The sequence below is a fragment of the Rhinichthys klamathensis genome, unplaced genomic scaffold (assembly GCF_029890125.1).
Source record: "Rhinichthys klamathensis goyatoka isolate OS25496 unplaced genomic scaffold, OSU_Roscu_1.1 h1tg000266l_1, whole genome shotgun sequence".
Classification (NCBI taxonomy): Eukaryota; Metazoa; Chordata; class Actinopteri; order Cypriniformes; family Leuciscidae; genus Rhinichthys; species Rhinichthys klamathensis.
This window is the reverse complement of record NW_026606787.1, coordinates 233,361-246,024: the sequence shown is the minus strand read 5'-3', so window position 1 is coordinate 246,024 and position 12,664 is coordinate 233,361. Positions and strand designations below refer to the sequence as shown.

Below are 12,664 nucleotides of genomic sequence, written 5' to 3'. Positions count from 1 at the left end.
TCCCACACAATCAGAGCGTAAAAATACGGGATATTTTACGGGAAAATAATAAAACGGGAAGACAGCGGGAAAAGAGCTAAAATACGTGAGAAACCCGGAAAAAACGGGAGGGTTGACAGCTATGGTTATGTCAGGAAAATGTCAGGATTATCAGGGAAATAAAGTAGGCCACATAATCGTATGTTAAACACTTATAAAATATATCACTACAGCTTTTGTGCCTATGTAAAAAAAAAAAAAAAAAAATCATATTCTTGCATTTACTGTAAATGTGTTCAGTGTGAGGTATGTAGCTGTATCATGTACTTACCTTATAATAATGTACTTTATGGTTGCTTTAATGTAAATGTAATCTAGCCTAAAGCAAATTTGAATGTATGGATTACAATGATATGCTCCAAAGAGACTCGATGCCTCTCTCACGGCTGGCAGTTTTATGGAAGAATCATGGAAGGGTTTTTCATCTTAAGCTGGAAAGTATTTGACCTTGTTGGAAACTGCTGTGTTAGTGATAATGTACATGGAAAACAGAGGCTCATTCTTGCATACAGTTTATCACGGCATCAAAAAGAAGACAGACACACAGCCGTTGTAGGGTTTGGGTCTTTTATTTTTTCAGTTTGGATATACATTTTTTTTCTTTTTTTCATTAAAATATTTTCTCATCTGTTGTCCAAAAGAAGACCATTAACTTGGGAATTTATACAAAAATATAAAGAGAATTACGAGTGCTGTACGCCACATATACAACAGGAAAATATATTTACCAGACACACGAATCATTGTGTTAGCAAATCCAAAGAAAATCCATCCTTTAGCAGAGAGCATTTGAACACCAAACAAATGTATTCTTAAAAAAAAATTCATACACATGAAAATAGAAAACGTCCCCCATCAGATCTGCTTTTAACACATTGTTAAAATTCCTCTATTATCAAGTTATCAAATGTCCATCTTGGGTGAACCATCTTAACACACAGGAAGTGACTGGTTATTAGCCTACTATTTTACTGTATTACACTTAGTTGAACTAAACTTTGGTTCTTTTGGTTTGAACTGTCAAGCATTTCCTCTCAAAACACATCCACATACCATTACAGACGAAAACATACTTAGTCATTGTTTAAAAAACAACAACAACAAAAAACGCATTTTCAGTCCCAAGAGGATCCCGCCAAAAATGTAATGAGACAAGAAATGTAAAACTTTCAACATCCATTTGAGCTTGTACAGAACTAAAACTGGATAGTCCAAACATAAGACGGACATAAAGTACTTACACCTTCATAATGCTCCCTCGCTCTCAATATATTGCTGTTATATATCTCATATCCTCCCAAAAGAACAACAACAGCTGAATGTTTCCTTTGCTCCACATGAAATGCAGGTGACAGGAGCTCACTTGGGTAATCTAGATTTTGGCTGAGACTAACAGGCACCAACAATGTCAGAAAAAACTCAATACCTTTGAAACCAAAGTTATCCAACCGTACAATCTGAAAGCCAGAAACCGCACAGTCTTCAGACCATGATTATGTCAGGAGGTCACTGAACTTTGTCTCTATTCACACTTTCACAGATAAAACCTGTCTCACAAATACAACATTTGGCCTTTCAAATCAAAACATGCTGAACTCTCTCATATAACACATGCCCAGTCCAGTTATTTCAATACAACGTTCCTCACACGCTCTTCTGTTTCCTGTCTTTCTGAGTGCAGCTCTTTTTTGGCCACTGAATTATCAGCATGTCGGCCGGCTTCTTAAACGTTTGTGCAAGAAATGATTCCACGTTTTTTTGAGGTACTAAAACTGAATCTTACAGAATCTTTGGTCCAACCTTTCAAGTGCTCCTCCCTTAGTCATACCAACACATTTACAGCCAACAGAAAAGAAAAGAAAAAGAAAAAACAACTTTCCATAAGTGCAACTTAAATACAGTTTCTATTTTCTCCGCCAGTTCTCTGATAGTCAGTGCTGACTCTCTCATCCACATATAATGTGCTTATAGTCTTTGCATTTTGTTTTAATAGTATTTACATGTGTTGTGAACTGTTTCCTGTTTGAGCATTTGTAAGAATCAGCCATATTGAGTAAGACGATAAAGTCGGCCCACACGGACTCTTCATGTTCTTTACATTTTTTTGGGAGGGAATATCCTCATCATTTTAAGTAATTATTAAAATGATCCAATAGATGAAAGTCCTACAGTTTTATTAATAATTCAATAAGGTTCTATATAGAACCCTAAGGTTCTTGACTCAATTTTAAAGAACACTTTATGGCAAAAAGGTATTATATGCCTATAAGGAGAAATTTTGTGTTTATTTAGTTCAGAAAATGTAATGAAAATGAAAACAAAAGGATTAAATTAAAACTTGCATAAAATGATCTCATCAAAAGGTTCTATATATGAGGCGCCTGATAGAACCCATTAAGATTGTATATAGAACCTTTTCTTTTATGAGTGTAGCATAAAACCTTATCAAAAAAATATATAAAAATGTTACTATGCAAAAACACCATGTGAGGCACTAAAATGGAACCAAGCGAAATTCTAGTACCAGACACACATTGACAAATAAAAGAGATTTCGATTTGATTTTTAAATAACATTCTTTTGCGTTCCGTGTAAATCTGCCGATCTTTCATTGGAATTCTGCGGGCACGGATTCCATGGGAGCCAATGAATCAGCAAACGAGAGAAACCGTTTTGACCCAAATGCTTTCCCTCCACCTGACGGGTACAATCGGATATGAATCAGTTAAAAAAGATGTACATAAATACATCACTGACATGCGACCCATGTAAAGAATGCACACACACACACACACACATCCCCACTATCAAGTACCAATGTCACCGGAAGCAAAACAACAAAATGGCCCTCACTGACTTTTCGTTTCCTTTCTTTAAAGTCTCTTGCCATTCGTTTTGAATCAGGGTTTTAGTAACCGAGTCCACGTCCTCTCACTCTCTAGGGAGTTTTTTTGTTTTTTGACATGTTGGGAACGATAACAAACCTCTCATGTGTCTCTCAGAGGTCTTCTGTGTAAATGATGCATGGACTGGCGTCCTCGGTGGACTCGAGCCTGACTGTGGACACAAACCACCGTCGCCCGGCTGTGTTTCTGCTGCTGTTGTAGTTGAGCGTGGTGCGGTATGTGTTGCGGGCGTGCTTGGGGAACACGATGGCCGTGCTTTGGAAGTGTAGCGGCCTGTGCCGGGGCTGGAAGTGAACCTCTGATTTGTAGCTGCGCCACGTGCAGTTCTGGACGGCCACCACCGTCTCGCTGAAGGATGTGGCGGTCTGGACCTGGGCGCAGTACACCTGGTCACGAAAGTGTCTGTCTGAAGCGTACTTCACTGCAGAGTTGAACCTGGCGAGGATCAGCAGACATCAATCCAGCTGTCAAACATTTCTCCACTAATCGCTCAAAGTCTGAGACCAGCGTGAAAATTATGGAGTAAAGAAATTTCAAGATTTTGCACTATTTCTAGGTCACTAGTAAGAAAATGTGTGATGTTGATCATGTGACTGTACAATTGCTCAGATGTTCTTCTATTGAAGCTGAGAAAAACTAGAAACTGAAGTTTGGAACCACACACCCAAAAAAACAACAACACATTTCTAAAACACTAGTAGGTAATGGTGATTTAACATTACTCACTTGATTTCTTTTTCTGGTTTGGGGTTGACCTCAATGCTCTCTCCATAGACCACAGGGTACATGCGTGACCTCGCATCTGGACCTTGAGAGTTCAGGAGCAAGTATGGCAGCTACACAGAAGAAAAAAAGAAATTAGCCATGTAGCTACCCCCCATTACAACCCATAATAATAGATGTTAAATCCTGGCTAAATATTTGCGCATTTTACATTGAAATGCTTGAATTTGATTGATCAATTTCAGCATGTAATGTATGATGACAGCTAAACTGTATAATTGACCGTTGGCCATGGCAACTGATTTCTTGAATATCTGTAGTTTCATGTGTATCATATCATTACTGCATAATTGTAATCTCAAATCAATTTATTTGCATGTATTTATTTTTAAGTATCCATTATCATCACAAAATAAACACTGTACTATCAAATAGGCTTCATCTGAAATCGCACACTTCCCTACTATATAGTAGGCGAAAAACAGTATGTGACTAAAGAAGTATGTCTGAATTCACAGTACTCATTAAAGAGTAGGAAAAAAGTACCCGGATGACCTACTTCTACTGGTGAGATTCTGAAGTGCATATGATGGACACTTTACTATCCCATGAGGCCAGGGAGAGGATTTGTGAATGGCAGTGCTAGGTCACATGATAATGACAATATGGCGAATGTAGTACTGTATGTCCGAATTACATACTATACACACTCATAACATACAGTATAACATACTTTTTTAGCAGTGGTGCTCGTGAAGTAATTACTTATTCAAAATAAGTATAGCTCAAAAGAGTATGTGATTTCGGACGCAGCCATGGTTTGTCTTCTGAATCAGAACACTGTTTAGCATTTAGCAAAACAACATGTCAGAAATATCAACTGTGCAACAATGTTGTTTTGTTGTTTGTTTGAATATCAGCGGTTTGAGCAGTCAGTACAGTTTGGTGAGGATAGTTTGGATCTGTAGTGTGGCTTTCCAACACGCATGCCTCCGGTAGTAAACACAAATAGACTTTAATGAACAAGGAGAATACTCAGGAGATTCGTAGGAGAATAACAAATCAGAGACACTATAACCAAAAGACAAGAACCGACAAACACATCTGAAAGCACAGGGCTAAATATATAAGATTAAAATAAAGGAAACAAAAAACTAGACACAGGTGCAACTAAGCAATATGTTACTATAGAAACAAACTAACCAAGTAAACTGAAACTAAACAGAGCAGAGGAAAGGAACTAAAGGAAACAAAACAGAATATCAAAATGAGTGTCCAAAGAACAGGATATAAACATGACAAAACAGAACATAAACCTGACATAAACCAAGTTTAGTTTATATTGAAAATTAAATCATTATTTTATGTCTGGTAAGTTTTGAAGCTCTGCTATTTTAGTATTTTTAATATACTATTATAGTATTGTTAAAACTTTAAATTAATTTCTAAGGTATATTTGCAGGTTTTCTTAGTTTAAGTCATTTTGTTGTGTTTTTGACATTTTAATTAGTTTCTATTTTTTTGTAATATTTCTGTAGGTTTTAGTCATTTTAGTAGGCCTACTTCAAGTTTTTTGAACTAATAATTATATTTGATTTCAGGTAATGAAAATGTTTTGAATTGTTTTAGTTTGTGTTGCTCTGTCTGCGTACTGATATATATATATATATATATGTGTGGTGGTCAGACAAACAGAGACAGTGTGTGGAGCCGCAGTGGTCTGTGCCTCCACCTGCTCCAGCCATCAACACACACACACACACACACACCATGTGCACGCTCAGCACCTTCCTCGGCGTCCACCACGTACAAGCTCTCCTCACTCTCTGTCTCTGACACCTCATAAAACCGAATTCCTCAGCAGCGTATCATCAACCGAACTATCATCTGACGTGACATGGGAAGCATGGGCTCTTCCTGAGCTCAAGTCGATCATTTTTTAACTTGCACATCCAAAAAAATCAAGGACACGTTTATAGTGTGACACTTTATAGTGTTTTTGCTTTAGTTCATTTTAGAAATTTAGTTCTGACTGACTGAAGAACTAGTGAAGAACCAGTTTCAAAAAGAATTGTGATGGTCCACATGAGAGGGTATCAAAGCAAAATAATCTAGCGCTGTGAAGATGCAATCATATATATTCTTTCTCTAATAATATTGCATCAATCAGTTGAAGACGTGCACATTCACAGTTTAACAAAATGGGCATTTCTCAATAGATAAGTATCCATCCACCTATTTTTATGCACATTTTGGGATATCGCATAAAAAACGCTGGATGGAAACGACAAAATGCGCATAAATTCTTAAAATGTGCATAAAAAAATGTATGCGCTCAATTGAGGTGGATACATTTTTTATCAGACGTGCATAAACTACGATGGAAACACGTTTACTGAATAAATCCCTCGATGAGCAACAAAAAAAACTCAACAGTGGATGTGATTGGATGACTGGACTAGCGGACCAATTTCTTTGCACAACATCTCAAATGTTGGTTTAATCATTCTGACTGCCTGAGCCAAAGCTTGTTTTAATTCCCTCTCAGAAGTGTCTCTCATGATTGTGTTCCCAAACACCAGGCATCCGAACACACAATAACATGACAGCCTTTATTGCGTTTCGCCCGCACGCTCTGAGACACAAGTCATTTATGATGTAGGGAAAAAGAGTCACAGTGGCTTGCCCGATTGCAGCAACTTCATTTTTATTACAGATATTCTGTGCCAATTTCCCATGAAGTGACAATTTTCTTCTCTTGGGATGGAAACTGCGCTTTATTCTGAGGCCAGAGACACGCAATGCCATACCGGAAAAAAGTGAAGCGTGCTCCTGGGTTCTTGGTCTCATTCAGTCGCAATCCATTTATGATACTGTGATCCATTGCATTTTTAAGTATATTTTTAAATTTGACAGCGGGTGGTCTGGTCAGTTTAAGCCAATAAAGTGAACACATAATGAGCACTAAAATTAAAAACAATCCTTTTTCTAACATGCTGTTTATGAGAGGTTTCTGGCATCATGCTGTTGTCTCGTGGATGCAGGCCAGTGAAAGAGCATGTGCGTCTGTGTCCATATGAGTACAAGAGAGAACGTGTGTTAAATCCAGGACGGATACGGTGTCCACTGTGGTGTTACACAATGTGCCGCCACCCCACACACAGTCACATGAGAGACAGATCTCGGCAGGGACAGAGCAGTTAAAGGTCTGGTGGCGGATCAACCGTACAGTATCAGATCACTTCTCAATCAAAGCTTGAAGGCTGAAGAGAGTTTGTCATTAGTGGCATCGCTATTTAGACTGATTGTGTCAGGTGGTCTGACAATTTATCCAAGGACGTCTAGAACACATGTAGAAACCCAGGTATCATACCTTCTATATTATATCAGGTATACAAGCCCTATAAAGAACTATAACTGTAACGTCAAATGCAAAAAAGTCAATTTGATGCTGTACAGAGCCCTCCAAAAACAGACCCTGGCAAAATAACTAATATAATATAATAAAAAACAATTGTAATTGACAGGTTGCATGCAAAAAAATGGCAACGTGGAGAAAATATGCCTTTTTCCCCCACAGATACTGCACTTACAGCTTCTACCAGCAGGGATAAACAGGACCATAATAACTAGTCAAAGCTTCACTTGTATCAGTAAACATCACTCTCCTGCAGTTTGAGGGGCACTCATCCCTGTTGTTCTGAACTCTATCCTGGCATAAAGTGGCATGAACGGATTGAATGTTTGCATTCACTGCTGCCACTTCACACTGGAGCTGACTGATTGATCTTTTGGTGTCGTGTGTTTTTAGTGTTAAGTGTTTCGGTTCTACTGCTTGTCTTTGCCATGGCTCTGTTTGTTTCACTGATCTATACCTTCACCCTGGACTATGCTCCTGATGTATATTGACCTGTATAAGTATATTGTTGTATTATACTTTTGTAGTGCTGACTGAAAGTGCTACATTAACTGTATTCATCTTATTGATTGTAATATAAGTAGTTGAGATAGTAACTCTCTATGAATAAAACAGATAACCATTAAATGGCCAATGTTAAAATGATGTACTATTTTGTCTAATTAAATTAAAGCAATTTAAGCTAAACTCTGACATTTCAGCTGCTACAAGTGGATTTAGATATCAAAACATTATAATGTACAGTATAAAAAATGATAATTTTGAGGTTTGCTAAAGATTACATTTAACAGTGTTATTAAATTATTAGTATTGTTATTAAATTGATAACTTTCAGTGAGTGTTAGATGATGGCAAGGGTAATTTAAATGTAAAAATAGAGGAAATTACCATGCACACTTAAATATCCAATATTGATTGGTATCAATCACTGAAAAAAAAAACTCTAATTTCAGCGGATGTGTTACTCATATATCACGCATCCGTACTGTGCTCTAATAAAGCATGAGACTGTTTCAGAGGTGCCAATGCACCCTTCACTTTCAGCAAACAGAGGTCATCAGTTTCTTATGTAACTGACTGCAACAACTCCGCTGTTAGGCCCGCCACACTAAAATAGATTAGAGAGATTTTTTTTTTACGTCATACAAACACAACTCTTAAAATAGACCCACAGCCACAAAACGAGATGCAAGCATGCGTACTGCATATAGCATACTGTATATTCATGCTGGGATAGACACCGCCACAAAGCAAGGTTGCAATGAATGGAAAATGCAAAGTGTGGCAAACAATGAATGCTTTGTATGCCTCCGTTTTCTTTTCTACTCTGCGAGAGCATTTGGTCTTCATATAATGCATGTTGCCTGCAGGCTTGACCACATTTGTATACATTATGATTTAAGTAATAGGATTTTGGAAACGGCATATTCAAAAGAACTTCCACAGAGGGATGTTTTGTTGACGCTGGCATGAGAGCTTTCCAAAGTGTAAAAAAAAAGTTATGCTGCTCCTTTCTATTTTACTGAGCGAGACGCTGTATTGGAGCGGTCTTCCAACAAGTGCAAGCACGTTTCTCAAAGAGGAGTGTCAGTGATCATTTATACTTTCCAAAATGCCTTTTGCTCTTAGCGGCGTGCTCGGGCAAAGCATTTATGCAGACAAATGCAGCTCAATCGCATTAACAGGCATCAGTTCAGGCCTCTCGTGCTGGTATCTGTTTAATAAAAGTTGTTGTTTTGTTAGTGCTTCAACACACAGTTGGCTTGTGAGCTGTGTTTCCTCAGGGAAAGCTTCATTTCCTGCCCTAGAAGACGCATCCACTATGAAATGTTGGAAGAGGTTTTTTTTCTACGCTAATCTTAATCTTCTAGTTGTGTGGTTACTCTGAAATACTTAGACACTAGGAGGTTTTCATTAGGGTAAAGTAGCCTTAGTTCAGTATGAAAGGGCACTTACATTTGAATGGATGGCCGTGTCAAATGTGGACACTGTTAGTTTAACCTTTCAGAGGCAGAAATAAGACTCTGGGTTATGCCGAGGCACTTGTGCAGCGGTATACTGTAACGTGAATATGCGCTGTCGAGTAATACTGTACCAGTATGATATATATATGTGTGTGTGTGTGTGTGTGTGTGTGTGTGTCGGCATTGCTTGTTTGTTAGCACATGCTGTGTAAAAGGGTTGCTATGAGGAAGGAGGGACAGATAGAGATCAGTTACAGTTACCATATTCACAAAACACAAGGTCAACTTGTTTACAGAAACTCTCTCTCTCTCTCCTTGTCATCCTCTCTTCATTAGAGTGTGTCTCCAGAGGCATGAGCACCTGAACCCCTTTCTATTTCAGGATTCTTCTCTATCACTTCTCATTATTTGTTCCTGGCCTCCACATTGTCAACAGCATCTGTTTGTGTTTATGACAAACTGCATATATATGCTTCTATATTCTAACATGTTGTTTTGGATTGAATGGTTGCTCACATGTGACTTTCGTATTGTCCTGTATACAGAATCAGCTTGAATATTGTCAGCACGAATGAGTAACTGAAGTTAAACCCCTTTACAATTTGTAAATATAATCTGTATCCATAGTGACAATGACTTTGGCAAATATAAAAAATGGCAACTCCCATAACAACAGAAAGTCCTGCCACAACCGATATGACTATTTAAAGTTGGCATGCAATTAAAATTCACCCTATCTATTTTCTTATTGTGAATGATTCATCCATGCATATGTTGTTGTTTTTTAACCTTGTAATTTTTTATTCAAATCTCATAACTGGATCTTCCAGGAAAATTACAGACTTCTCTGGTTACGTATGCCACTTCTTCAATTGTTTAGCCCACTTGAACACTGTCGCTTTCTTACAATCAAACTCAAGCTTGAATTTCTGATCTGCTGCCATCCAATCAACAACTGATGCATAGAACCATGTCATTTTCTCTTTTTTGATAATCTGTTTCACTTGGTATCTGCCGCTACTTCTGTAACATCGCAATTTAAATAAATGAGTGCGTTTGAGGTGCAAGTTTATCCGTCAAAGCAGAAAACTGATGGAAGTGCAGTAACTGGATCTAAAACCTCAAATCTCCAGAACCACACATGAAATCTATAAAGGTAAAAATGACTATAATGTCAGTTCACTTATAAAATGCAGAAGTCACGATTATAACAGAAGTGTGTATGTGTGTGTGAACTATACTGAACAATGCACTCAACCATATTCTGCTGTGGTGTGAAATTGAACGTAGTCAATGAAAAGTTCTTGCAGCAGAAACATGGTCGATTATAGGGCTTTTCACACTGTGCTTAACCCTGGGTTATTGTCATTCTAAACCTCACTTTTAACCACGGGTTATGGAACATTTCACACTTTAGAAGCAGGGTTAAGACAGCTTTTGCTGTGCCAAACTTGTGCAGTGTGAAATGATGTGGTGTTAGAATGTTAAAACTAGACTCAGCAACAGCCAGCCGATCACGTGCCACATATTCACGTGCTTTGGACAGTCACGGAAACACACGGTGCGTCCGAAATCGCGTCCTGAACTTCACGATCGTTAAAAAAGTATGTTCTATATAATATGAGTGTGTGTAGTATGAATGGAATCTTGAAGTACTACATCCGCCATGTTGTCATTATCATGTGACCTACCAGCGTCAGTTACGTCGCTTCACCTCCATTCATAAATCCTCTCCTGTGGCCTCATGGGATAGTAAAGTGTCCATCGAATACACTTCAGAATCTCGCCGGAAGTAGTAGGTCATCCGGGGACTTTTGGCCTACTGTTTTTCGAATACTATGTATTTTGACATTCTACTCTTTTGGCATACTGTTTTTTACATGCTATTTAGTAGGGAAGTATTCGTTTTTGGACGCATCAACAGTGGGTTGTATAAGCAGTCGTTTCAGCGTTTGATGGAAAACCGAAAGTATTAAAAAAAGGCAAAATATAATACAAGGATACACAATGTTATAGCTTTTGCATTCGTCCAATCAGTGACACTGACACCACAAATATGTATAGAGCGAAATGTAGGAATAGCCAAGATTAATTGTTAACCCTGGGTAAAGTATGAGCAGTGTGAAACGTGAACCAAGATAACCCAGGATTCTGCTTACCCGGGGTTTAGAGCAGGCCCGGCGGCAGGACACACGACTTGGGGGGGCATTAATATTTCTCATGGGGGACAGCGACAGAAATGAAATCGTGTTCGGGGTGGGGTTGACTGCAGGTGGAGTTTGGCTCAGTCCGGAGGGGGGCAAAGGGATGTCCACCCTCTGGTGCCTGGTTTAGATTGACCCAGGGTTAACTTTTTCTAGTGTGAAAAAAGCCCTTATGTGTTTATCCATTTCATTATTTTACCCCCTTTTAGATCTGACCTGTCTGTTTGAAACTGGCATCCACTCTACAGTCCTCATGCACGTGTCTGAATACTGCACAATTTGACTGACCTAAGTAGGGCATGTTCCTTCATCAACATGTTTTTCCTGGACAACAAATACCCTAACCCTACCCCTAAAATCAGTGCACTGATTGGTTGATAGGGAAATTGTTCCACTGCCAACAAAGGATGTTGGGTCTCCTTTAAAGGGATAGTTCACCCAAAAATGAAAATTCTGTCATCATTTACTCACCCTGTTTGGTTACCCATATTCTTCAAAATATCTTCTTTTGCGTTCAGCAGACGAAATTCATACAGGTTTGGAACAACTTGAGGGTAAGAAAATGATGACAGAATTTTCATATTTGGGTGAACTATCCCTTTAAGCTCTGAGGCTTCATTATATGAATGCATACCAGTTTGCCTTCCCGGCTCTCCTTTCTGCTGTATCCCTGCAGCTCAGTCGGGGTTGAACAGCTGCCGGTGCGCGACTCAAGGATCCCTGGCGACAGAGAGTAGAAGGGCGGACTGGGGCTTGGAGGGAGTCCTGAATCCGGACTATCGAGCAGTCCCTCCCGGTTCTTTCCTTTCAAACTCTCATCCATAGCTTGTAAATGTAAATGCCCCACCATTTCTGGAAGAGCGCAATTTTTTTTTAAATCAGCCGAATTCACTCCAGGAAAGATGGCACAAGAGGTATATAACCTAAAGTCCCATATCAGAACCACAGAGGGAGTCGTGGTGTTCCAATAGATGCCTAAAACAAAAGTATTACAATATACATTAATGAGAGAATGGGGCTAGTTGTCAAAATTTTTACTCCAGTGATTTTTTCTCAGTGTATGAGGTTACATTAAAACATTGGCATATGTGCATATATATATATATATATATATATATATATATATATATATATATATATATATGTGTGTGTGTCACATTATATGGGATAAGATCTCACAGTAGATTTTGTGATTAAACAGTCTATTATAGGCTTTTCAGCTAAATGTATACAGTAACAATTATGAAACAAAATTCATGAAACAAAAATGTAACTATTAAACAAACTGTTGTTTTGGCTTTTTAGAATATTAGTATAATCTATTTATACCAACATAATGTGACAACTTGCCCTGAGCTTTAATAAAAACCAAACTCATAAACCAAACACAAAACCTTGTTTACTGCGATA

The 12,664-nt window shown here is 38.3% G+C and overlaps 1 protein-coding gene across 1 annotated transcript; it reads right to left on the bottom strand.

The window, feature by feature from the left end:
• Positions 1-2,369: 2,369 nt before the first annotated feature.
• On the bottom strand, positions 2,370-12,218 carry rflna (refilin A). The gene is made up of 3 exons (XM_056267940.1): positions 11,889-12,218; positions 3,672-3,781; positions 2,370-3,380 (listed from the first exon to the last, which is right to left on the bottom strand). Exons 1-3 carry the CDS (start codon positions 12,102-12,104, stop codon positions 3,038-3,040), a joined length of 669 nt encoding a protein of 222 aa, XP_056123915.1. The 5' UTR covers positions 12,105-12,218; the 3' UTR covers positions 2,370-3,037.
• Positions 12,219-12,664: the final 446 nt, after the last annotated feature.